The following is a 26,486-nucleotide window of genomic DNA, read 5'->3' on the forward strand; positions in this document are numbered from 1 at the left end:
ATCTTGGTTCTGCCACTGACTCACCATGTAGCCTTTAAGAAAGCCCCTATTCCTGGTAGCTCAGTCTCCCCACATGCGGTGCCCAGCTGCTCTGTTTTGACCCTAGTACTGAGGCTAGCAGGAGTGACTTCCCTCCCTTCCTGGCTGACATGGAAACTGCAGGGCTGTGTCTTAGGCCCTGCACTGCTCCCTGCTCTGTGGATTTTCCTCTAGGCCTGGGCACCAGAAGTGGATTCACCAAGCAAGGTCAAGTGGGGCCAAGAGGGCTGCTTGTGCTACAGGGAGTAGGCATGAGGATCCATAGGGGGTGCTTTTTCCCCCACGCAGCTCCGGCCCCAGTGCCCCACTCTGGCCTATGCTGCGGGAAGGCATCTTGTCCAGGCTAAACCCCAGCCCTGCCTGTTCCAGCCTTTCTGCCCACAGTCCTCCCACCCATCCCACTGTCACTGCCATAGCTTTGGCTGTACTTCCTCCTTCCTCCATCATCAGCCCTACCCAGGGTGGTGTGCTGTACCTCTTGGAGCCCCTCCTACCTCTGGACAAACCAGCTTTCTCCCTATAAACAGGGAGCCCGGGTATGATATCTGCCTCCTGACAGCTGACCCAGCATCTCTGAAAATGTCTGAGCCCCTCCATGTCCCTGGGAGCACCTGAGGTGGCTGTCAGGTCCTAGGCCAGAGGGTGGAGAGGAGCACAAGGAGAGGCACCTCCTATACCTCACTCCGCAGGCGGCCCCCAGCCTCAGGTATCATCTGGGGAGGAGCAACCAGCACAGGCCCGAAAGCCCTGCTACTGGCCCAAATAGCCAGGCCATTCCTGCCCTGCCAGACACTGGTACAGGATGTTGCTCTTGGCTTTTAAAGTCACCCCTGCTCACCCCAGAAGTGGCTGCATCTTAGTACTCGGCAATGTTATAAGTAGATTGTATGTATTAATCTATCTAGTTATAGGCAGATAGATTGATGGATACATACATACACCAAAGCCACTTCCCACCAGGGAGGCAGCTAGCAGTCTTTTTGCCTTAGTGATGTTTTTATATGTATGTATGTATAATATACATATAGATATATATAGATATATATATGCACACATATACATATATATGTATGTGTGTGGCTATACATATATATGTATGTATGTGTGTGCGTGTATGTGTCTATACACACCCCCCCTCTAATTTTTATACATGCACACACATCCACTGAGATGCAGGCACCTCTGGGGTGGAATGGGGCTGCAGCACATAGACACATATACAGACATACAGTATCTATATACTGCAGTCACATCCCACTCCAGAGGTGGCTGCATCTCAGTGCCGGGGGAGGAACTCATTCATACCTTGACTTTGCCCCTGCCGAGGGGAAATCATACCTTGTTTCTGAGCTGGGCCCTTCCTCCCCCAGAAGGTAGGGCTGGGGGCTGTCCAGCCCTGCCTGTCTTTTCATGTCACACATCCAGACCGTGGAATAAGCTCCCTCCAGAGGTGGTGCACACACCTACCCTGGAGGTTTTCAAGACAGTCGCCTCGCTGAGGGCACCTGACCCCAGTTTTCTTTTCTGCCCAAGTGCAGGGGGCTGGACCCGATGATCCGCGAGGTCCCTTCCAGCCCCTTATAATCCAGGAATCCTGCTCCGGCAGGCGGCCGAGCCCCGAGCCCCCGCCGCGGGGGAGCAGCACGGCTCAGGTGAAGCCTGCCACTGAGAGGCGGCACGGGCCAGGAGCCGAGGGCTGCGGGCACAGGCCCTGCACCACCGGCCTGCATGTGCCCCCCCTCCCCCTCATGGCACGTTCCCAGACTGTCACGACACGAGCCTTTCCCGGCCTGCGGGGGGCGCTGCCCTCGGGGGGCCGGGCCGGGCCGGGCCCGTGTGAGGCGCGGGGCCGAGTTAAGGGGACGCGGGCGGGCGGGAGCAGGACCCAGCGGGCGGCCCCGCAGCCCCGCCCCGCGCCGCCCCCGGCAGCTGCAGCGATTCCGGGGCAGGCCCCGCGCCGCGGCAGCCTCCGCCCGCCCGCCCACCCGCCTGGCCGGGGAGGGAGGGAGGGAGGGAGCGGCTGCAGCCGGCGGAGCGGAGCGGAGGGACGGGGCCGAGCGGCTCCCCCCGCTCGCAGGCCCCGGGCGCCGGGGAGGCGGCGGCGGCGGCGGCGGCGGCGCGGGGACATGGTGGCGGGATGGCCCGCATCGCCGCCGCCTTCCCGCTGCACCTGCTGGTCTGGCACAACCGGCACCAGGCGCTGGACAGCGCGCTGCGCACCGGGCAGGTAGGGCCGGCGGCGCGGGGGGGGGGCCCGGCCCCGGAGCGGCGGGACAGGCCGGGCGCGGGGCCTGAGCCGGGCCCAGGGAACAGCCCCTGCCCCCGCCCCCATCACGCAGGGCTCCTGCCCAGGGCACCCAGCCCGCCCCACCCCCCGCCGGCTGAACCCCGACCCCCATGGAGGTGCAGGTGCCCCCAGGTGTTCCCGGCATTACCCCGCTGCGCTGGGCCGCTCCAGGGCTCGTCACCTGGGACCCAGCCCAGCCAGGAGAGCCGGCGGAGCGTGGGACCCCTATGATCCCCCCCCACCCTCAGCCAAGACCTCCTACCCAGCATCCCCCACCCTCAGCTGTCAGGCACTGGAGATCCTCCCCCTCCAGAAAAAAGGGAATCCCTTCTCACAGCTAGAGCCAGGCGATAGACAGGCGGGATGCTGGAGGCAGGGATGTACCCCCACTTCTTCCCCCCACAGCCCATGGCACCATGAGGCTGTAGGAGGGGCAGCTCTGGGCAGGGGTGAGACCACGGCATGAGATCCCAGGGGGAATCAACCTCAGGTGTTTCAGGTGGCTGCGCAGGGCCTTTGCCCACAGTCCTGGGCTCCAGCTTGGGCCCTGTGGCATGCAGCTTGTGAAACCCCCACTTGCCATGCAGCATGACATCGAGCTGATTGACCCACGGGGCCGGACCCCTCTGGAGCTGGCCGTCTCGCTGGGCAACCTGGAGTCGGTCCGGGTGCTGCTGCGGCACAATGCCAACGTGGGCCGGGAGAACGCGGATGGCTGGACAGGTACGGGGTGAGGGGAGAGGGGTGCTAAGCAAGGTGGGTGGAGAAAGGTGCATGGAGCTTGGGGCAGCTTGGATGCCGTTTCTTCTCTGGCACGATACCTGGTGCACGGGGCCTAGCCCCAGGGTCCACAGGCCCAGCGTTCAGACATGGGCATCAGCAGCAGCCAGCCCAGCATCCTACCGCGTGTTCGCTGGGGCCCCAGCTTTGCCTACTGAGTCATGCCCAGGTTGTGGGCGCAAGGGAAAGGGAAGCCGGGTAGTGTGCCCTGCCTGATGGCTCCCCTTTGCTCCCAGTCCTGCAGGAGGCTGTCAGCACTGGGGACCCTGAGATGGTGCAGCTGGTGCTCCAGTACCGTGACTATCAGCGTGCCACCAAGCGCCTGGCTGGCATTCCCGAGCTGCTCAGTAAACTTCGCCGGGTATGTGCATGTGTGTGTGTCCCTACACCTTCTCCTGGTCCTGGCACACTCTTGCAGCCCTGGGCAGATCCCTCCCCGCTCAGCAGCCCACCCCACACCCCAACCCTGCCTTGGAGGATAGCCTTTCCTACCCTGCTTGCTGCTCCAGTGTAGCTTGGGCACCCGCCATGGGAAATGATCCTGCTCCTGGGATCTGTTGGGGAGGGTCCAAGATCCCCAGGGATCCTATGGGGCATACAGCCAGGGCCTTGCCCTCCCCCTGCAGGATTCCTCACCCTGAGAGATCTCCTTCTGCAGGGAATCCCCCTCCTTCTGGCTCCTGCTCTCTCTCCTCCCACTCCAGGGGATCTCCCACATCTCCTGATCCTGACTGGCTTTGCACAGGATCCCTGTAGGGAACGCTTCTTACTTCGTTTCCCACCACCTGCCCCTGCAGGGAATCCCCACATCCCTCCCTATCCCCACAGTCCCTGAAAAGGTGCCCCAGTCTCACCCCTTGGCCACGGCATCTCTTCCAGGCCCCGGATTTCTATGTGGAAATGAAGTGGGAGTTCACCAGCTGGGGTGAGTCAGATTCTGGGGCCCCTGGAAGCCAGGGGTGGGGCAGCCAAGAGGTGCAGCTGGTTAGGGGAGGATGCTCCATCCCTCCCTTCCCCCAGGCTGGAACCCAGTGGCATCTAACCATTGGCAGGACAGGGGTGCAGCGTGATGGGGCCAGCCTAGGGCAGCATGTGGGGGCTGGGGTAGGGGCAGAGGTAGGGGCTGGGGTATGCCTCCTACCCTGTTGGAGAGGAGGTTGCTAGTATGCCCAGCAACTTGGTGGCAGTTCCTGGTGGCAGAGGTGAAACTGCACCAAGGCTCCGAGGCCTTTGTCAGGGTGGGTGACCCAAACTGGTCCCCAGATAGGATGGGGGTGGGGATGGAGCAGCCTGCCTTGCTGTCTGCCCCTCCTTAAGCTCCCTACTCATACCGCCTCCTGCCTCTGCAGTGCCCCTGGTATCCAAGATATGCCCAAGCGATGTGTACCGGGTGTGGAAGCGTGGTGAGAGCTTGCGGGTTGACACCACCCTGCTGGGCTTTGAGCACATGACCTGGCAACGAGGGCGGCGTAGCTACATCTTCAAAGGCGAAGGTCAGAGATGCCCCTTGTCCCATAGCCCCCAGCTCCTCACAGGCACTGGTTGTGGGAATGGAGCAGGAGTCTGGCTGCCGGCGCCTCCTGTTGGTGGGGGTTGGAATCTGTCCCATTGTTGACACATTCGATCTGCACCCCCCCCCACCCCACATACCTGGCTGCTTCAGGCTATGGCATCAAACCCTGCCTTGTTCTGGGGGCTGTAGGGTTTCTATCCCCATTTGTCCTCCTGCCCCGCCTCATGGGAGCTGGTACCCCCTGAATTGGCACTATCTTACCCCCCAGGTGAATGGCTCCCAGAGCAGGAAGGGGAAACTGTGAAACTTAGCGTCCCTCCCCTAGCTGGAGGATGGAAAGGGAGTGCTGCTGTCCAGGGTGGGTACCACATCTCCCCCAGGCTGAAATCAGGCACCCCTGCCTCCCCAGCGTCCACCCTGGGAATCAGAAGCAAGAGAGATTGTAAGAACTGCTGCACACAACCCCTGATGAGCAGTGTGTGTGTGTGTGAGAGAGAGAGAGAGAGAGAGAGAAAGAGGGTGGAGGTGCAGAAATCCAGGAAGTCTCCAAATCTGCCCTATCTTGCTGGTCTGGTTCACATGACCCAGCTGTACAGGGGAGAGGGTGACTGGTGCTGATGTGTGGCATCCCCTGTCCCTTCCCATCCCTGCTCCTTCCCTTCTCCCCTAAGATGAGGGTGCTGTAGTGATGGAGGTGGACCACGACAAGCAGGTGGTGTACACGGAGGCGCTGTCACTGGCCCGGCATGAGCCGGAGCTGATGCTGGCTGCCATGCAGCCGACAGAGGAGCATGTGGCCGGCCGGCTTACCTCGCCCATCGTTGCCACACACCTTGACACCAAGAATATCGCCTTTGAGCGGTGAGCTGGACAGAGACGGGGCTAATGTGTGGGGGCAGGGCTTGGAGATGGTGGGGTGATGCACAAAGAGAATTCATACAACAGAATGGGGGATGCAGAGGGGGCTTGTGCAAGAGGAAAGGGTATGTGAGGGGGCAGGGCACCAGATGAGTTGCCTAATGCTGCTTGTGTGGGGTGGATGTGGGCAGGAGAGTACTGGTTGGTGCACAGGGTAAGCAGAGCAGCATAGGAATGTATGTGAACCTGGGAGAGCCCTGACCCAGCTTACACCTTGGCTCTGATGGACTGGGGCAGCATCCTGTGGGATCCCAACCCTGTGATGGGCCATTGGGGTGCATGGGGGAGGATGAGGCTGGCAGGGAAAATGCAGCGACTGACTGGCCATCCCCATCTTGGCAGGAATAAGTCTGGCATCTGGGGATGGCGCTCGGAGAAGATGGAAGTGATCAGTGGCTATGAAGCCAAGGTAACCCCTTCCCAGGGCTGGGGTGCAGGCAGGAGAAGCCTACAGGGGACTCCACAACCCTGGTAGGGAGAAGAGTGGCAGAGGGATGGCCCTCGGACACCTGAGACAACAGCACTGGGACGGTCCCTAGTCCTTCAGACTCCCAGCAATACCCTAGGGAAAGGGAAACGGAGGCAGGAAATGGAACCCGGGAGTCCAGGTGGACAGTGCTTAGCCCCAGGGGGCCTTGCACCTACCAGCCCCCGGGATGGAGCGACAGCAGACTAGGGCCTAGATATCCTGGGTCTGGCAGGTTTGGAAGGAGCTGACCATGTCACATGTCCCAGCAGGTTTACAGTGCCAGCAATGTAGAGCTCATCACTAAGACGAGAACTGAGCACCTGTCTGATCAGGACAAGTCCCGCAACAAAGGTAACACCCAGCCCCACCCTCTTACCAGAGCACCCAGACCTTCCCTCTGGGACATGCCTGTCCCAACTCTTCAATCACAGCATCTGCCCCCTCTGTCTATGACACACCCAACCCAACCCTCCACAGTTCTCAGCCCCTTCCCTCTGTGATGTGCCCATCCCAGCCCTCCACTGAGAGTACCCACCAGGAGCCCTGCCCTCTCTCCTCCTCCCCACAACCCACCACCACTCTGACACCCACATCCTGACCCTCCAATTGGATGGTCTGACCTACATAGTTAGCTTCAGGGAAACACAGCCCCTCCTCCATGACCTAAGCACAGCCTCCCACCTCCATTGTCAGTGGCATGGCTGAGGCAACACGGTCCCTACCATGGGCCCCTTGAGAAGGGCACAGTGGGCGCAGGCATCTGTTTCCTCACAGGGCCTGTGCAGGGTGTTGTCCAGCCTGTGTTGTTCCCTCTGTGTTCCCTTTTACAGGCTCCAAGACGCCCTTCCAGTCCTTCCTTGGGATTGCCCAGCAGCATGCTGCCCACAACGGGGTAAGTGGTATGGCCCCCTCCTACACCAAACATGAGGGGTGCTGCCCCTCTGACATGATGGGAGTCTGACCCCTCTGCACAGACAGGGGTGCCTGCTCCTACCCTGTGGAGGTGAGACTGGGGCCATTCAATGCCAAAATAGGCATGAGGAGGACTCAGACACAAGGGGAACTGCCAGGGAATGCCCAGGGGATTTGACCCAGCCCTGATCCCTGCCCCTTCCCATTGTCTCTCTGTTCCAGGCCCCTGTGCTGCAGTCTGCCACTCCCACTAACCCCACAGCCATCACCCCCGAGGAGTATTTTGACCCCAACTTCAACCTGGAGGCCCGCAACATTGGCCGACCCATTGAGATGTCCAGCAAGGTGCAGAGGTAAGAGGGGCATCAGCCTGAGGCAGGGGTGAGGAGGATCCAGAAGCCCATAGGTTGGCGGGGAGGAAACCAAGGTGTCCAAGATAGCAGGGCACTCTTAGAAGATCCTATGGATAATAGGCTGGGAGAGAGGGACAGAAACCCAGTCATTCAAGAGTGCAGCTAGGCCTGGCTTCTTAGCTCTGTGCAAGGGCGGGGTGGGCGGGCTGGCCATGATGTTCCCCATGGCTGTCCCAGGTTCAAGGCCACGCTGTGGCTGTGTGAGGACCACCCCCTGTCACTGGTGGAGCAAGTGACGCCCATCATCGACCTCATGGCCATCAGCAACGCTCACTTCGCCAAGCTGCGCGACTTCATCACTCTCAAGTTACCGCCTGGTTTCCCCGTCAAAATCGGTGAGCCAAGGGGCAGAGTCTCTGGAAAAGGGTTGGGGCCAGCCAGAGGTGGGGCAGCAGGGTGGGAGGCTGGGCTGAATTTAAGAAGGGGTGGCAAATGGGGGATAAGATGGTTGGGGGGAAGGCCAGAGGAATGGGCCTAGTTTAGTGGGAGGGCATATAGAGGGAGCTGGTTTGGGAAGGAGGGGTGGCTGCCCCCTGCACCGTCTCATGTTTTTTTGCCCCTTCCCTTCCCAGAGATTCCCCTCTTCCACGTTCTCAATGCCCGGATCACCTTCAGCAACCTGTGTGGCTGTGATGAGCCCCTAAGCTCAGTGCGGATATGCTCCTCCTCACCCAGCCACTCCCCAGTGGAGCCCAAGGAGCTGGGTATGGGCGCAGAGGCTCTTGCAAACCCCAAAGGTAAGGGAGGCCTGGATGGAGGGTGGGATGGGAGGGATCTGCATATCAGGCATGTCACTACAAACCCTGTTGAGACACCCTGGGGCAAGAGCTGGGAAAAAGGTGTCAGATCTCTGGGGCAGGGTGCTGCCTGTGGCAGGGGGATGGTGCAACAGGGAAGCCATGTCTGTGGGGTTGCTGTGGGCCAGGTAAGGGGGACTGGGCTCCCCCATGCTGTGCTCACCCCGTCCCTCCCTGTGCCCTGTACAGTGTTCCCATTCCCCTGCGAGGTGGACCCATCAGTGTTCGAGGTGCCCCAGGGCTACACCGTCCTGGGTGCTGGTCGCAATGAGCCCATGCGTGATGAGGATGATGACTTGCTGCAGTTTGCTATCCAGCAAAGCTTGCTTGATGCTGGCACTGAGACCGACCAGGTGGGATGGGGGCAAAGGCCATGACCTCTGCAGGGAACATGGCATTGGAGTACGGACTGGCTCAAGGGGTGGGAACTGGGACCTGGGACCTGGGGCCTCTTCCCTTCAGGGAGAACCCGCTTCCTGGTGTTTGCTCCCTGCTATTGGGAGTGGCCCTGCCTTTGATGGGGGTGGGGGAGTGAGTGTGGGGGTATATCTTCCCCCTTGCTCACAGGCAGCCTTGCCTGCAGGTCACCATCTGGGAGGCACTGACTAACACACGCCCCGGTTCCAACCCACCTTCCTACGAAGAGGAGCTGCAGCTGGAGCGGTGAGTGCCACAAGAGCTCTAGCAACCAGAGGGCCTTCCCTCCATGGGCAACAGGACACCCTGGCCCCGCACACACACCCTCACTCTCCACACCCCATAGGTAGAATCCCTGGACTGGGCTCAGGTAAGGCAGGTTCTAGTATCGGGACCAGATTCTTTGTCTTAGATGCACTACAGCAGGGATAGGCAACCCCCAGCACAAGTGCCAGCGTGTGGCACAAGAAGGCATTTTTGCTTGGCACACATGCCTTGAAGCAGACAGCAGGGAAGGGGCTGGGGCTGCACTGCCACAACAAGGATCAGGCCCCTTGTGTCTCCCCCATCATCCACCCTAGGTATGCCAACATCTTACAAGTTGAAGTTGCAGGTGTTTTTGGCACTCTGCCCAAAAACATTGCTGACCCCTGCGCTACAATATGCATCCCTTATTGCTCCCACCCCCTCCCCTTCCCCACCTTCCTTGCAGTGACAGAGAAATGTCCCCCACTGCTGTCAACCACAGCACCCACTGGGGTGGATACAGAGTCCCTTAGTGCTTCTATACCCAACATGCAGGCACTGAGCATCAGTTGGACTTGTGTAAACAGAGGTCCCAGAGCAGCAGGGCTGGAAACAGGGCTTCCTAGGGAAGTTTCCCCCACCACACACATTTCAAGGCAAAAGGTTCAGGCTCCCAGCAGGCTCAGGTAGGCACTCGGGGCTGCCTCCCTTTCCCAAAGCAGTAACCTCAGGCCAGCATTGTAGCAGTCGCATTCACAGTGTTTGACTTTGAGGGGTTTAAAAACAGCCTCTCTTCTCCTCCCATCCTCTGTTTTTTTAAGGAAAGTTTTGACCCTAATTCCAAGGTAGGAGTCAGGAGACAAGGTGCTATGCATGGGTTAGTTTTAGCAGGCCAGGTTTTCCCCCAGCCTGGGCTGCAGTCTCCCAGGGAAGTCTGTTCCTGGGATCAGGACCAAGATCCTTTGGCTGGCTGAGGGGTGGTGTTGAGGCCCTGGGACAGAACTGAAGTTGGAGCTGTGGTTGTAAGGAGGATGCGTGACTGAAGGAGGACATGGGTTTTTAGGAGTGGTGGGGCAGTGGGGGGCAAGGGCTGCATGTTAGGATTGGGTAAAAGGCATGGGGTTCAGGCTGTGAAGTGGGAGGGTGGTGTTGTGAAGGCGTGTGGCTGAGTAGGAGGGTCATGGCTCTAAATGGGGTTGGGTCATGGGATAGGGCTGGGGCTGTGAAGGTAGGCCACACACTGTGTTAAGGGCCATGGCAGAGGTAGCAAGTTGGGGCTGATATGTGATGGGAGCGTGGCTGGGAAGAAGGCTCTGGATAAGATATAGGACTGCAGCGTGGTCAGGTCTTGAATATGAAATTATCGTATTAGAAGCTCAAAATTATTGTATTTGCTGAAAAACTATCATACACTGAAAACATTATGCAAATAAGCACACAAATATGTGTGCAAATAATTCTTCTTTGTTACTTTATGTTGCTCACTATAACTCGCCAATGAGTGAATGAGAACTGGGTCATCAGAGTTGAAGCACTTCTTTATTTCAAGGCCAGCAGTCATAAGAAAGTGCTGACAGCAAACCCAGAAGTCAGTTAAGACTCTCTGAGAGTGACTTGGGTTTTGCATATGCTGCGTCAGTTAGCTGCCTCCAAAATTATCGCACATTTTGAACACTTTTACTAGTATTGATCATACATTGTACAAGGGTTGAAACTATCGTACAAATACGATAATTACCGCGCACCTGGCAACACTGTAGGGCTGTGAAAGGAGGTTACGGGAAGGAATGGGGATGAAGAGGTAGGGCTACAGATGACATCATGGCTGCAAATGGGTGGAGCTATGGGATGTGGGGGCAGGGCTGTGAAGGGGTGGTGCTACAGGGGCAGGGTTATGGGGTAGACAAGGGGGTTAAGGGGTGGTACTACAGGGTAGGGGCAGGTCCAGGAGTGAACGGAGCTATAAACCCTTCTCCTCACCCTGCAGTGCCATCCAAGAGAGTATGTTCCTACAGTCAGGGCAGGGCTTGGGTGAGTCCGGCAGTGAGGGTAACAGCAGCGTGCTCCCCGCTGAGGGCAGCCCTGCGCCCAGCACCAATGGCTCATCCTCATCGAGGCCCCCAGCCTACCCCAGCTTCGACGAGCAGCTGCGCCTGGCCATGGAGCTGTCGTCCCGGGAGCAAGAAGAGCAGGAGCGCCGGGAACGCGAGGAGGATGAGGAGTTGCAGCGCATCCTTCAGCTCTCACTGACGGAGAAATAGCGTCCAGGCCAGGCCCGGCCAGAGGGCCCCCAATCTGAGCCTCCCCAGCGTGTGCTGTTGTGATTTTAACCTCAAGCAGGGGTCCCCATCTCCTGCCCCGTGGGGGTGGGCAGACTGGACACGGCAATTCAGACCCCTCTGCCTTCCCCAAGATTCTCTTGGCCCTGACCCCTCCTGGGTCTTATTTAATATAACTCCTGTACATTTTTTCTTTCTTTTAATTTTTTTTTAAACATGGCTATTGCTTCCTCCCTGCAGTGGAGGAGAGCAACAAGAGGGGGAGGGAAGGAAGGAAGGAAGGACAGGCTGGACAAGCAATACAGTGGTGCTTGCATTGCTGACGACAGTCACAGCATGACGACATAGATCTCTGCTGACAGCGGCTGGGGATTTGGGGCTGAGGCAAGGGCCAGAGGAGGGAGGTCAGGGCCAAAATCTTGTTCCCTGAGCACGTGCTATGGGGGTGCAAGGGGAATCTGACTGGTGATAGCAGTGGGATTGAACCCCGAACGGGCCCAGGCCCAATGCTTTTGAGTCCTGTGCTCTGCCCATGAGAAACCACCTCTATGCGGGTTAATTTATTTTATTTATATCTCTGCAGTTCTAAGGGGAGGGAGGGGGCTGTGTCTTTTGGGGTTGGTTTGGTTTGGTTTTTTGTTTTGTTTTTTTTTAATTAAACCTGGAGGGTTGTAAAGGGAATGGCTGCAGCAGGCGGCTTCTGGTGCCCCCTGGGTGGGGCTAGGGCTTTGGGCAGCAGGCAACTGTGAAATAAAAAAGAAGAAACCAACCAACCAACCGCCCTTCTGGCTTCCTTCATTCAGTGTGGCGTGACAGCTAGCCAGAGGGCCTGGAGCCAGGATCCTGCTTCCAGCATCCTGTCCCAGGCCTGGGTCTCCTGCATTCAGCCAAGGTGGTGCTGTGCTCTGATAGCCTTGAAAGGCTCCATTCCTTACTGGGGAGGGCTGTGTTGTGTCCTGAGGAAACCACTCCCCCTCCTACTCCCCATGGGCACAGCCAGGATCCAAGCTAGAGCTGACTAAGCTACCCAAGCTGCCAGGACGGCCACCTGCTACGTGGGCTGCCAGGCATGCTGGGTACACAGCGCCACTGGTGCATTCGCTCGCTATTTAAAGGGATGCTACTTCAGCCTTATCCACTACAGCCCTGGATGTGCCCGACAAGCAAGCATCACCCAACCAGGTGTGCGGCCAGCGGAGCTAAGGGGGTGTGCGCACACCCGGAGCAAAGCTGTTGCCTGAAGGGGATGCCCGCAGCCCTTCACAGCCCCCTGAGACAGCACTTTGTTACCAACCTACTTGTCCATTCAAAATCGCTTTAAGGCCCCGCCGGTCAACTAGTAGCTCCCGCTATATGGGGGCTAATGGATGAATGGTACGACTGCTTGCCATCACCCGGGCTTTCAGTGGGCACCGTGCAGGCAACTGGGTCACCGCTGCCAGGCCCAGGGTAGGGGGGAGCCTTGCCCCTCTGGGGCCACGTGCGGTGGGGAGCCGCCGGCGAGGGCAGGAAGAGCAGGTCCCGGCGGGGTGATGAGAGCGGGGCAGGGTGCCCCGGCCCCCCCGCGCTGGTCCCGCGGAGCCGCCCGCCGCAAGGGCCGCCCCGGGGGAGGTGCCTGGCGCTGCCGCCTCCCGGCGCTTCCTGGTGGAGGCGGCGGCGGCAGGGACCGGCTGAAAAGTTTGTGGCCGCGGCGGGTGCGGGGGAGCCGCGCATGGCGCTGGTCACCGTGCGCCGCTCCCCGGCGGGGGGCGGCCCCTCCACGTCGCCCGGCTCCAAGGTGAGTGCGGCCCGGCCGGCAACGGGGGAGCGGGGCGGGGCGGGGCGGGGGCCGGTCCCGGGGGCTCAGCCTGCCGCTGCCTGCGGGGGGGGGGCGCTGTCCCGCCCCGGGGGCCCCGGCCGCGCCCGGCTCTATCTCCGCGCCCAGCCGGGCGCTATCGGCCGCCGCTTCTAACTTGTCATCCAGTTTCACAAGCCCGCACTTCCTCGCCCGGCTTCCCCTGCTGTCAGCTCCCACACACACACACACTGCCCCTTGCCACACACACACACACACACACACACACACTAGAGGCACCCCTCAGACACCAGCGCCTAGCCCAGGATGTCCCCCACTCTGGGGTACACCCCCCCCAGCCCCATGTGATCCTTGCTGTGGGGCCTTAGCACACATACACAGACAGGCACATGCATGCAGCCCTGCCCTCCACAAGGATTCACACCCTCCACCCACATCCACTGCCCAGCGTGGTCCCACCCCCAGGGATTCACACCAGCATCTGCTCCGACACTACACCCCCCCCCGGGCGCATACACATACATCAACCAGGGCACTCACACTCCCAGCACCCCCCAGACACTCACACCCAGCTCAGGGGTACCCTTACTCTGGAGGACTAACACAGGCATTTGCACACCCGCACCCCCCCCCAGCCTAGTGTGATGCTTATTCTGGGGCAGTAGCACCCACCTTCACACACACAACATGCACTTGCACACATGTGTGCAACCCAAACCCGTGTGACCCCACCGGGTGCATTAACACAAGGATTCACACTCCCAGCACCCACCCCCCACACCTGCTGCCTAGTGTGATCTCACCCCTGGGGGATTAACACGAGCATTCACACCTACACTCAGTGTGATCTTTATTTTGGGACACACACCAACATACACACACACACAGGCCCACCCTGCTACACAAGCTCATATAGCTCAGGCCTGATCGCTTCCGTTGCACCAGGCGCCACTGGCCAGGAAGGGGCAGAGACGTTCCTTATTTTTTTCTACACTTAAAAAATGTCAAGAGGAAATAGTGAGCATGGGCTGGGAGACGGGAGTGAGGAGCAGGGAGGCCCTCGATATACAGGTTAACCCAGGACCTTGGTACCTGCGCAGCCTCTGGCTGGAGTTGATGCCAGCAACAGGTGGAAGGCACCATTTGCGCCTCTGGACCACATGCCCATGTCCCTGCTGCAGTTGGCAATGGGAGGTGAGCCTGAGCCCAGATCGTGCCACTCTAGTTTCCTCTACAGGTGAATTGATCTTCTTGTGCTCTGCCAGGACCCTCGCAGTGCAGAGGTTTGGGATGGGCTCCTGGTCCCCAGGGACGGAGTGACCCCAAGATGCTGCTGCACTGGGTGTCAGAGCTAAGGGCATTTGCGGAAGCTGTGCTGTGGTCTCCCACATCCTTCCCAGGCCCGGCCTCTCCAGAGCAACAGCCACACATCTGCTCCTGCTACCCCATCACCTCCACCTTTCAGGGGCAAGCCCTTTCTGGCAGGTAACCTCCACAGACTGAGCAGGGATTCCCCTGTGTGAAACCCGTGCAGACACCAGGGGGGCACGGTGGTTCCAGCACTGAGGCCAGGGTGACAGTCTTTCCCTGCTGATGGCCAGGCTGCCTTTCTGGCAGGGGGCAAAGAGGGGTAAGTGGTGGGATGGAGCAGATGTCGGGGCTTGCAAGTAGCAGGGAACAGAATGCCCCTTCCCCCGCCATGCCAGGTCTCTCTGGGCAAAGGTTCCCATTTTGTTGTGCTGCATGCTGCCTGTGAACTCAGTCCTGGGCTTCACAGAGCTTTTGGCTGGGAGTTTCTCTGGTTGTTGAAAGGAAAGCAGTTGAAGCCATGCAGGGGGGATTCCTAGCTGTGCCTGTCCCTGGCTGGCTGTGGTGACCTGCTGTCACCTTTGGATCCAGGGGTCTAGTTTGTTGTCCCCTGGAGTTATGGGAACTAGCAAGGCCCACAGGCTGCCTGGCAAAGCAAGCAGTTGCTTGGGTTCTGGCTTCAGCTTCAATAACCAGGAGCTGCAGCACCCAGGCCAGCCCTGCCTCTCTAGAGCAGCCCTCTGGGTCACCCAGCTGCAGTAGGTGGCACCAGAACAGGCAGGAGTCAGTGAGCCTGGCACCCAGCTGTCTCAGCGGAGCCCTGTGCTACCAGCTTATGCCCACTGGTATCCGAGGTGCTGCTTGCATCCTGTGGACCTATTTCTCTCCCAGACCAGCTACCCTGCCCTGTGCCTGATGAGAGTGAGATCCATGTCCTCTGCTTCCTTTGCAGGATGAAGAAGTTTCCAGGAGGAGTCAGCTGCAGCGCCGGTGAGGAGCTGATCCACTCTGCCTCCTTTACACTCCCCCTCCCATAACTGGTGGGGGCTAGCACACAGCCCCATGCCATCCCCAGGGAAGATGAGATGCAAGGCAGTGCTTAGCTGGAGACAGGTGCCAGCCAGGGATGCTGGGATCCCCTCAGGCTGCAGCCCTGGATCCTTCCCTCTATATATATCTATATAGTAAGGTCCTGCCCATATCAAGGGGTTCTCTGCCCTGGCTGTGGGGTGGAAGCTGGTGTGCCTCTTCCCCACCCCGTGGAGGCCTGAATGCCCCCTTCCCTCCAGATTAACCTCAGAGCCCCACTAAGAAGTTCACTTGCTCCAGTCAGTGTCACTGCTGCCCCCTGCTGCTATGAACTGCTGCCCCAAGACTGACCATGTGTCTGTTAGTTTGCTACCAGGCAACTGGGCCACATTCTGGATGGTTGCCGCCTGCCTGCAGACTCGGGAACACGCCTTGTTTTGTCACACCTATATTGTACCCGTCATGATCCCCCCCCACACCTGTCTCCTGCAGGCAGAGCTTCGTCATGGTCAAAGGGGCCGCCCTGCTGCTGCAGGAGGATGAGAAGTTGGAGACGGTGCCGGAGGTATCACCCCCACCAGAGCAAATCCAGAGCCAGACCCCAGGCCAGCAGGAGCAGCACCTGCACCTGATGATGAGGCTGCTGCGGCCAGAGGACGCCATCCGCCTGGTGAGCCGGGGTGGCCAAGTGGCTGGGGCACTGGCTGCTTGGGGCAGATGAGGGACTCCCCACCTCTGGCCTTGTCCCACATGTTCACCACTTCCTGCTCCCAAAAAGTGGCCTCACCCAGCCTAGCCCAGCCCAGCTTATCCCTGCCCTCAGCCCATCCAGCAAGTCTGTCTAGCCCAGCCCAGCCCAGCCCTGCCCAGCCCAGCAGGTGCAACCTGCCCAGTATACTCCACTCCATGCCAGACCAGTCTCTGTCCTGTTCCAGGCAGTTTCCAGCTAGTGCACTGCATGGGGAGGGGGTCCCAGTTGTTTTCCATCTTCTCTCTGGGCTCCTGTTCTGCTGAGAGCTGCTCAGAGTATCCGGGCAGCAGCGTGGCAGAACTGGCCTTAGCCAACCACCAGGGGCAGAAGCCATGGCCCTGAGCCAGCGGCTGAGCCCTGCAGCTGCAGTCTTGGAACTCAAGGGCTGATGGTCGGGGGGGATTTGGTGGCTGAACACGGGCCTTAGCCTCCCCTCTTGGGTCTCCCCCTGCTCCCATTCCTTGCCTCTGTTACTCTCTGCACCTGGTCCTGCCCCATCCCCGGCCCTTGTGGCCCAGCCTGATTCCCTCCCTGGCAGGCGCTGGGCTGCTGCTGCATGACCATTGCCCAAGCATTACTCATTGTTTGCTATTACCGTCCCCTTCCCCCCCACACGCCATCCCTGGCACGGACCCAGCCTGAGCAAAGAATCATTAACCCCTCTTACAGCACAAGCACCTCCTCCCAGCCACACGGCACCAGAGACTGGGGCAGGCTGGGGGGCAGGGGAGGGGGCATGGATCAGCACCCCCTGTGGGGGTGGACAGGGCTGAGCAGTGCAGGGTCCAACCTCTTCCCTGATGTCACAGTGCCCCCTGCTGGGAGGGGGCTGGGCAGGCAGGATGGGGGTTGCGTGGGCGGAGGCTGTGGAGGAGGGGACACGTCTGTCTCTGGATTCTCCTTCCTCGGCAGGCACTTGGCCCAGAGCTGCAGCCAGTTCCCCATTTATGGCCGTGGGGCTCTTGCTCCTGTCTCCTGGGCTGGCAGCCAAAGCTGGCCATGCTGCCGGGCCTTGGTCCAGCACCGGCCCTGGGGACTCACTGCAGGCAGTTTCCCAGAGCTGCTGAGAACTGCCCTCCCAGTCCCAGCACCACTTGAGTCATGTTGCCCTCCACCCTGGGCACCATTTTCTGGAGCCCAGGAGCCCATGTGCAGAAGTTATGGTCCCCATACACCCCACAAGGGGAGCTGGGCAGTGCAGGGAGCCAGCGCCCATCTGTACTGCTCCTCTGCCACCAGGTACTAATCCTGGGCTGACAAACTACTGCCCAGCCAGCAGGGGGTGCTGTGGCATTAGGAAGGGCAGAGCCTGCATTGCCCAGACCTACCCTCCCCAGCAATAGGGTGAGACACGAGGGGAGGGGGCAAAGTCTGCCCTGCCTAGCTCCACCCTTCCCAGCAGGGGGCACTGTGACATTGGGATGGGGGCAGAACCTGCCCTTCCCAGTAGGGGGCACTACGGCACTACAGAGGGGGGCGGAGTCTACCCTGCCTGCCCTGCTCTGCTCAGCAGGGGGCACTGTGACATTGCGGAGGGGGCGGAGCCTGCCTTGCCCAGCCTGCCCTGCCCACCCTGCCCTGCCCTGCAAGGGGTGCTGTGACGTCCAGGCATCAATGAACCCCAGAGGGGCAGGTGTGAGTTTGGCTTTCCCCCTGCAGGCTGTGCGGCTGGAGTCAGCCCAGCCCCAGCGGATCCGGTACCTGCTGGTCGTATCGACGGAGGAGAAAGAGGGTGAGAGCGAGACAGTGCTTCTGGGTGTGGACTTCCCTGAAGAGGGGTGAGGAGGCGGGAGAGGGGTGGCAGGGGAGGGGGGGAGGGGGGACAGGGGACAGGCTGTGGGACAGAGGGAGGGGAATTTGGGGGCAAAATGACACATGGGGGTGGGTGGCAAAAGCTGGGTGGGAGCAAGGCAGCAGGTGTAGGAGGGGTACTGTATGGGTTGCGGAGCAGAAGGGAGGGCATGGAGGGTCTGTGGGCTCTCAGCCCTGGTGACCTGGCTGGGAGTGAGATCAGGAGGTGGGGCAGGGAGCAGAACTCTGGAGGACCCTTGTTTGGGGGCACAGGAACCTCTTCTCCTCCTCTTTCCCCATACCCTATGGTCTGACTCTCTTCTCTCTGTCCCAGCTCCTCCAGCTGCACCCTGGGGATGGTGCTGCCCCTCTGGAGTGACGCCCAGGTCTTTCTTGATGGGGATGGGTAAGGAGACTGTAATTCCCTGCCCTGCCTTCCCTGACCCTGCTCTTGCACATAGCACCCTGCTCATCTAGTGAGACCCTGGCCACAGAGAAGGAGATGCAAGTTCTGGATTTGTTGCTTGCATCCTTTCCCAGATGGTTCTTGCTATAGTGGAAGGGCTCCCTGCAACTCCCTAGGGTCACCAGACAGCCCATCTAACTCCTTTAACTGCAGCCCCTCCAGTCCCCATGGATGGGGGCACTGCATCCCAGCAAAATCCAGTGGCTGAATACTGTATTGCAGGGCTCTCTAACTTCTGACTGGTTTGGGGCTGCAGGCCTTTTGGCCACACTGCACTGGACACATGCCTCCCAGGCCGTATGCCATGCTTCATGGGCACCCCCAGTGGCAATGTATCAGTGTCTGGCCACCATTTCATGATCCACCACCCCATGCTCCACTATGCTGTGCCATGTGGGACTCCTCTACCCCACAGTGCCACACAGGGCCCCGGGTCCCTCCACCGGGCCTGGCTGCATCACTTTGTCCCACCATCAGGGGTGGGGCAGGCAGAAGAATCTGGAGGATGGAGTGAGGAACCCTGAGATGCTGGTGGCAGCAGCAGGAATAATGGGGAGAGTGACACTTGGAGCCCAGGGGTCACCAGTTGGATAGCCCTGCTGTATTGCAAGTGGTCATGTGACCGTGGGTCATTCTTTGTGGGGACCTGAGCCCCAAGTGCAAGTGGAGGGGGAGGGGTTTCTGAAACAGGAGGAACTTGAGAGAATGCCACTTCTCTTTTTCTCCCCCTATAGCATGGCTTATCTACATGGAGTGAGAGAGCCCAGCTTGGCTCTCTGATCCCAAATGCTGCACACTCTGTGTTCAGGAGTATGATAGGGCTCACAGAGAGCCCCGGGGACTAGCACTGCCTGTTCTCTAGAGCCCATCCATGGAGGGTGATTGCCCTTCCTCCCCCTGTCTGGCACCCCAATCCTGGCTAACAGCCCTGTAAAAAAAAATCCCGCTTATCTGATTTCCCTGTGTCTCCAGGGGCTTCAGTGTGACATCCGGGGGGAAGACACGCATCTTCAAACCCATCTCCGTCCAAACCATGTGGTGAGTGACCTCCCGCTGCCCATTGAACACAGCTAGTGGAAGCAGTAGGATGTGGGGGAGGTGGGGTACAGGGCTGAAAGGCAGCAGCAGGCTGGGGGAGGGGTGGAATGTCATTGTAGCTAGGATCCCTGCTAGGACAAAGGATTTGGGACCGTAGAACCCAGTACTAGAGTCCTGTGGTGTGTGGTCAGTGTAATGGGTAGGTTTAAGGCCCATTCCTCCCCAGACACAGCAGAGGGCAGGGTTGGGCCCTATCTGGGGTCTCCTTTACCCATCTCTCAGGCAGGACTGAGGTCCTGGCTCAAGGATTTTAGATGTGATTTAGTCTTTCTATTTGTCCTTCCCCAGGTCAGTGCTACAGGTGCTGCACAAGGCATGCAGTGATGCTATCCAGAACAACCACTTCCCCGGGGGCAGCGCACTAGGCTGGGCCGAGCGGTACCAGGGCACTGTGGCCTCAGAGCAGAGCTGCATCAATGAGTGGCTGGCCATGTCTGACCTGGAGTCCGTGAGGCCGGACTCCTTCTGCTCTGACAAGTCAGTGCCAGACCCTCGGGGCCACGTAAGGGGTGGGACCTCCATACTGTGTACCCCACCCCACAATGGATCCCCACTTGTCCCCTTCCATCTGGGGGGCAGGCAACCCCTCCACCTCAGCATACAATGGGGTTCCTTGATGAGGCGGGGCTCCAGCTGAGGTTAGCCAGTGCCACATGCTGATTGGCAGATACTGAGCTCCTTCCCCATTGCAAGAGCATTGGGATTTAATGCCCCCAACCCCTCCTGGGCAGTGAACTGGGTGGGCTGCTGAGGGGGAAGAGCTTGAAGGTAAGAGAGGAGGGTTACAGACAAGAAGATGAAGCCTGGGGCGAGCAGCACACCGACATCCCTCATGTTTATATGCCCCCAGGCCAACAGAGCGCGTAGTAACAGAGAAGATGATCCGAGCCAAGCTACGTGAGGTGATGGCCACTGCTGATCTGGAGAGTATCACTGCCAAAGAGGTGAGAGCAGGGGGACAGAGAGGCAAGGGGCTCCAATGAAAGATGGGTCTTGAAATTAAGTAGGTAAAAGGAGGAAGAGTGCTCCAGCTCCCTATCATCACCACCATGGGGCTGGAGCAAGCTATCCTAACTCATTGGCTCCTCCCCATGGCAGATCCGCACCGAACTCGAGTGCCGCACTAACTGCAGCCTGACCGAGTACAAGGAGTTCATTGACAATGAGATGTTGCTCATCATGGCCCAGATGGACCGGCCCTCCAAGATCTTCGACCACCTCTACCTGGTGAGCAGGGTTGCCAACCCCAGATTTTTATTTTTTTTACTGACAATCTGCAAACTTTTTACTGACAACCAACATTTTTACTGACATATGTTTTATGTAATATAACTATAAGCTTTCTGCCAGGCCCTGGATGGTAGTAACAAGGGCTGGGCTCAAATTTAGAAGTTTTTAACACCAACTTTCCTGGGAAAGAGAGAAACATGGGAAACCAGAAACCTACCTCACCCCCACACCCTGATATCCTTGATTGCACCCTGCATCCCGCTGCCCCCACCCAAGGCCACCACTCAAACTTTACTCCTGCTGGCCCAAACAAGGAAGCACAAGCAGCGCAGTTGTGCCTATCTGTGTGTGCCCATGACAATGTGGGCATAAGGAACAGCCCTGAACCCAGCTGAGGGGTCTCCATCCCTCTGTATTCACCTTGATGCCTCTCTCTAGGGCTCTGAGTGGAATGCTGCCAACCTGGAGGAGCTGCAACGCAACAGGTGTGTGCAGGCAAGGGTGGGCACAGAGTTGTGGAGTCTGCATGGGGCTTGCACTTGAAACAGGGTATATCTGTTTCCCTCTACTGGCTGGAGTGGGTATTTCAGTTTGGTCCTAGGGGCTGGATCCTTTCGTTCTGCTGATAGCAATCTCTCCCTTCAGAGTCAAACGTCAGAAGCCGCCTTGTCTAGGCAGGGGCACCCATGTAGAGAGTTCAGGGCTGGTCCCCACCTCCTCCCTGAACAGGGCACACAGAAAACACCAGCCACAGCATTGGGTAGATTCTGTCCCCAGCCTGAACGGGGCTGATTGACCTGGGTTCTGTCCTTGCCCCTTACACTTTGAACTACCCTTCCCTTTGTCCAGCTTTAGCAAGGGGAGCAGTTCTGGGGTGCCCTAACAGCAGAGGAAAGCACATCCTTAGGATGCCTGCCACCCTGGGTGCCTGATGTGGGGGTCTTCAGGTGGGGGTGGAGTCTTCCTAATGCCCCGCATATATTTCAGAGTCACTCACATCTTGAATGTGACCCGTGAGATTGACAACTTCTTCCCTGCCCTATTCACCTATATGAATGTACGGCTGTATGATGAGGAGGCCTCCCAGCTCCTGCCCCACTGGAAGGAGACATTTCGCTTCATCTCTGACGTCCGGTGAGCCTCCAGGGCCATGCACACCCTCACCTCCACAGCTCCCAGTTGTGAGTAAGCTGGTCTCCCTTCCTGTGTCTGGCTGCACCGAGAGCTGGAAAATGGCAAGATGCCTTGTCTGCTACACAGGACATTGCAAAAGGGCAAGCACAGGAAAGATGTGTTCTAGGGCACATGTGGGAAGAATCAGACATACCCTGGAGTATGTGTGGGCACCAGCATTGGAGCATTGCTGGGGTGACTGATAACAGCACACTGCAGTCCTGCTGTCTATATGCTAGTGTAGTTACACATAGGACAACTTTAGAGGCTTTTGTTTTATCTGATGGAGTACAAGACAAACCAGAGCAAGTTCTTTCATACCATACACTGGTTTATTGGGATGTTAGCAATTAGGTAAAACTATCACTAGCAGCTACATACAGTAGAAGATACATAGACATGCTCACTACGGGGTGGTGAGGTCTCATATCCCTCAGAGTCTGTCCTCAGAGGTAAGGCAAATTTCAGGCTCCCATATCTGTGCTTTTGTGGGAGCAGTTTTATACAGCTGAGCAGTTTTATACCATTCAGATTAAATTGCGTGTTTTCCCACTCATTTCTCTGGAATAACTATCTCTTGGCCAATCCAACAGGGAGCAGGGAAGTTCTTGAGTCGTGATGTATTGTCCCTTACCTAGGGTTGCCTTACTGGCATGTGATGCAGTGATCCCCAGCCTATGCTTCTTCGCTCACTTGACACAGATCTGCCCTCTCTCACACACTGATCATTATGATGCAGGCTGAATCGCTTCTGGAATCAGTTTGTCTGCGAGGAGGAATGTAGTGACACACACACAGCACAGAGGGATTTGGGATATCTGAATCCCCAACAGTGTAATCTGTAATTACAGCATCTGAAATCTGGCTTGGCACATGCTCCCAGGCTGGTAGAGATGCCAGACCCAGTTCCCACCAGCATGTGTGTGTGATGGAGGGAGGGATTCCAGCAGCCAGACCCTAGCCCCTGCCTCACCAGCCCATGTCCTTCTCCGCAGGAAGCAGAATGCACGGGTGCTGGTGCACTGTAAGATGGGTGTGAGCCGTTCGGCTTCCACAGTGATTGCCTACGCCATGAAGGAGTACCAATGGACGCTGGAGCAGGCCTACCGGCATGTGCAGGAAAGACGTCCCATTGTGCACCCCAACCCTGGCTTCATGAAGCAGCTGGAGTTCTACCAGGGCATCTTGGATGCCAGGTAGCCAAACTGAAGTTGCCCAGCCCTGCAGGGGGCACTGTGACAGGAGGGAGGGGGTGGAGCCAGTGCTGCCCACCCTTGCTCTTCCCCAGCAGGGTGCCCTGTAATATCATGGGAGGGGGTGGAGCCAAGGCTTCCCAGCCCCGCCTCCTGGAAGGGGGCACTGTGACATCATGGGTTAGGGCAGAGTCAGCACTGCCCAGCCCTGCCATCTTCCCTAGTGTGGATGCTATGAGCCCTTAATGCCTGGCACTCACCCAGACCCCTCTCTGCACAGCCGGCACAGCAGCCTCTGGGAGCAGAAGGCTGGGGATGCCCAGTGGGAGGACACAGGGGATTCAAGTGATGCCAGCAGTGACCTCTCAGCCAGCGATGGGAACCCATTCCCTGAATCCCCCACCTCAGAGGAGGAGCCAGCCAAAACACCCACTTACTGCTTTCGACCCCTCCGGGAGCCCCCCGATGAGCCTACCGAGTCCCCACAGGAGGCTGCAGCAGAAGGCCATGCTGGCTTGGGGGCCCAGACCTCCACACATGAGGCAGAGGAGCTTGGTGGCTCGGATGACTCAGGAGCTGAGGAGGTGCGTAAGCACCTGGCTGCGTTGCAGTCACCTCAGTCCCCTGGCAGCCCACGCCGGCAGCGCATCAATCTGTACGCCGTCATGAGGAGCATCAGTGAGATGGAGAGCCATGACACCCCATCCCCGTTGGAGGGCCCTGTCGAGGGGGAGGTATGGTGAAGGGCTGGGAGCATCAGGAGGGAAGGCAGGGTGCAAAGCACTGTTGCGGGGCAGCATGGTAGTAGAAGATGCCATGGGCAAGAGCCAGAGCCCTACCAGGGGGTCACCGTGGAAGTGTGACAAAAGCACCCTGGAATAGAGGGTGGGGGAAAGCACTACTATGGAGTGCTGGGGAGAGGAGCAAGGCACAATCAAGGGGCACCACAGGGGTGTGGAAGGGGGTGCCAAGAAATAAGGGCAAGATCAGGGCACCACCGGAGGGAGTCACAGGGGTGTGGAAGGGGGCACCATGGGGGAGGAAGGGCACAGCCAGGAGCTGCTTGAGGGGAAGTGAGTTAGGGAGGAGATATGAGGCCTGGCTCCCAAGTATGCCCTGACTGCGCTGCTTCTCTCTCTTCTGCTCATACAGGTGTTTGCTGTCTCAGGGATCCAGTCCCCCAGAGGCAGCCCCCCATTGCAGCCTGATGCCTCCCTGCCCCCAGTGCCTCAGAGCCAGGAGGATCCTGGGGCTGGGGCTGGGGCAGGATCCAAGGTCCAGCGTCGCCAACAACGAGCCACAATGGACAAGGTGGGGGGCCGGCGGGGCCAGCACCGTGGCTGCAGGGCCTCCCGGAGCCACGGCCAACTATGCAAGCAGATGTCCTACCGCCCAGCACCTGGCAAGGTGCACACAGCCGTGCGGCACATGGAGGGCCCTGCCCCCACAGCCCTGGACCCACCCCGGCGCCGTGTGCCCCGTGTGCAACACCGTCTCTCAGTGGCCCATCTCATAGACGCTGCCCTGGTAGTGAGCCGCACCAAAGAGTTCGAGAAGCAGCTCGGAGCCCCAGGGGAGGCGCCCATAAGCCCCGCACCTTCCACCTGGGAGTCCCCACCTAGATCCTATGGATTCATCTCTTCACGGCCACGGAGGATGGTACGACAGGCCAGTGTGGATGTGGACCCTGCTGCAAACAGTAGCCCTGCCTCCTGCCTCACCCCTGGAAGGGGCTCTTCCCCTGACCCTGGCCCTGCCCCTGACAGTAGCCCTACCTCTTCTCTCACTTCTGCAGGTGTGCCGGACAGTGCCCCAACCTGTTGCCTTGCCTCTGGCAATATCTCCGTCCCTTGCCCTGCCCCTGACAGTGGCCCAGCCCCTTGCCCCAACTCTGATGGCTTCTCCACCCCATAACCATGTGGCCATGGCTACAGATGGTGCTTGGCCTGGGTATTACCAGGCAGGGGTAACTTTCGGTACCAGAGGGCATCAGCGCCAGTCATCCAAGGGGCAGGGACAAGAGTGGAGCTGGTGTTTGTAGCCCCACCCCCAAAGCCTGGCTCCTTCATGGTCAATTGGGTGTGGCCCTGTGGGGGGACCCTCCTTCCGCCCCTCACAAAGCCCCTCACCAAGCACAGCACTGCCCTGAACCCTGCACCACAGCCCAGCAGGTGTTACCTGAGAGTTGGGGGGCACCACCTTTTCCACTGCCACCCTCCCCTTCACGCAACTCTTCTCTTGAATACAGCTGAGCACTGCTTGGGCAGGCAAGTCGGAGGTGCTCCCTCCCAACTCCCTGTGACCTGCTGAGAAAGGTTGGAGCTGGGAGGGGGTGACAGCCCTTGCCCCGCCTTGCCTTATGCACAGACACCGAGCCATTTCTCTCTGTGCCAACTTCACTCAGCCTGAGAATAAAGAATTTATTCACTTTGCAGTTGGCTCTAGCCTCTCCCTCCCACCTCCCAGCGGGAGGCTTCTCTTCCCCTGATGTCCCAGGATGAGACACCAGGCTGGGAGGCCCCTGCTGAAGCCCTGGGAGCCTGGGATCTGCCTTATTGTGGGAGGCTGGGGCTTGTGGGTAGTCACACTGTCCCATCTGCCCCTGCAGATCAATGGGAGTGGATGCTGAGGGATGTCCATGCCAAATGGTGGAAAAGATGATGGCACCCTGCAGCTGCCCCAGGAGAGAAGCATAAAGTGGGGGTTACTCCTGTACAGGGAAAGGAAGGTGCTATTCCTCTGAAGGCATCTTCATATGGTTGTTAACTTCTGATACAAGAGAGCTTAATGGTACCATAAACCCTAAGGCATAGTGCAAGTACAGCACTAATCCCTAAGTCTCCTCGCTCATCACCTGTGGATCTGAACACAGGAGGGGTGCACTGCACATGTGTGTTTGTGTATATAGGCATCATCATTATGGAGGCTTGTGGCAGAACTAGGAATAGGACCCAGGTGGCCTGAGTTCCAGACCAGTTGTAATTATTTGTTTGGACCAGTGGTGATGTGTAGGGAGTGCACGTGCACCCCCTAAGAGCACCGGTGTACCCTGAGCACCGCTTAGGCAATGGGCAGGGTGGGCAGATGGGAGCATCGGTGCCCCCTCTGCAAGCACCAGCTGATCACTGCAGCCACTCCCAGAAGCAGGATCAGCTGTGGGAGTTCCCCTGTGCAGGGAGATCAGCTGGGGGGAATTTCCCCCCCAGTTGGCAGGACTGGTCATGGGGGGGCGGGCATGTGCCCCCCCCCCCCAACTAAGGCAGCACCAGTTGCTCATGTTTGGACTATAGTAGCATGTCCCCAGTCACAGCTTCTGACCCCCCCCACACCACTCCCCATCTTCTTGTGTCTCACAAAAGTGAGACCCCTGCCCCCAGTGATAGCAACCTGCAATAAGAGAGGTACAGGCAGAAGTAGCCAGCAGCAAGCCCGTGTGATGGGAACCAGTCTCTGCCCACTCTCATCTAGGCCCTTGCTAAACTGCGGCGAGGCATTGCAGAAACAGGGAAGAGCTTGTAGGGGACCATAAGGGGACTGGACACGTATGGGTAGGGGACTTCTCCTTTGTGAGGGGCCACAGTG

The 26,486-nt window shown here is 58.7% G+C and overlaps 2 protein-coding genes across 7 annotated transcripts; both read left to right on the forward strand.

The window, feature by feature from the left end:
• The first annotated feature begins 2,045 nt into the window (after nt 1–2,045).
• ANKRD13D (ankyrin repeat domain 13D) lies at nt 2,046–11,834 on the forward strand. 5 transcript variants are annotated; one of them, XM_090032170.1, is made up of 16 exons: nt 2,046–2,266; nt 2,914–3,049; nt 3,343–3,467; nt 3,986–4,031; nt 4,456–4,599; nt 4,888–5,061; nt 5,291–5,480; nt 5,880–5,946; nt 6,273–6,357; nt 6,837–6,898; nt 7,141–7,271; nt 7,509–7,666; nt 7,904–8,068; nt 8,318–8,481; nt 8,712–8,791; nt 10,779–11,834. In XM_090032170.1, the coding sequence occupies exons 1-16, from the start codon at nt 2,177–2,179 to the stop codon at nt 11,050–11,052; spliced, it is 2,091 nt and encodes a 696-aa protein (XP_089888296.1). In that variant the 5' UTR covers nt 2,046–2,176; the 3' UTR covers nt 11,053–11,834. The 5 variants fall into 5 exon arrangements, with proteins under 5 accessions (XP_089888296.1, XP_089888298.1, XP_089888297.1 ...); XM_090032172.1 differs by having other exon boundaries at nt 2,047–2,266; nt 4,888–4,977; XM_090032171.1 differs by having other exon boundaries at nt 2,047–2,266; nt 6,276–6,357; nt 10,779–11,833.
• Nucleotides 11,835–12,698: 864 nt separating this feature from the next.
• Nucleotides 12,699–25,336, forward strand: SSH3 (slingshot protein phosphatase 3). Of its 2 annotated transcripts, XM_090032176.1 has the most exons (15): nt 12,722–12,847; nt 13,966–14,059; nt 15,126–15,163; nt 15,695–15,872; nt 17,613–17,731; nt 18,079–18,150; nt 19,183–19,248; nt 19,597–19,785; nt 20,159–20,252; nt 20,407–20,535; nt 20,977–21,023; nt 21,526–21,672; nt 22,707–22,907; nt 23,185–23,638; nt 24,057–25,336. In XM_090032176.1, exons 2-15 carry the CDS (start codon nt 13,982–13,984, stop codon nt 24,816–24,818), a joined length of 2,574 nt encoding a protein of 857 aa, XP_089888302.1. In that variant the 5' UTR covers nt 12,722–12,847; nt 13,966–13,981; the 3' UTR covers nt 24,819–25,336. The 2 variants fall into 2 exon arrangements, with proteins under 2 accessions (XP_089888303.1, XP_089888302.1); XM_090032177.1 differs by lacking the exon at nt 13,966–14,059 and having other exon boundaries at nt 12,699–12,847.
• The last annotated feature ends 1,150 nt before the right edge of the window (nt 25,337–26,486 follow it).

The sequence above is a fragment of the Crocodylus siamensis genome, chromosome 2, assembly GCF_052110815.1.
Source record: "Crocodylus siamensis isolate JL-2025a chromosome 2, ASM5211081v1, whole genome shotgun sequence".
Lineage (NCBI taxonomy): Eukaryota > Metazoa > Chordata > Crocodylia > Crocodylidae > Crocodylus > Crocodylus siamensis.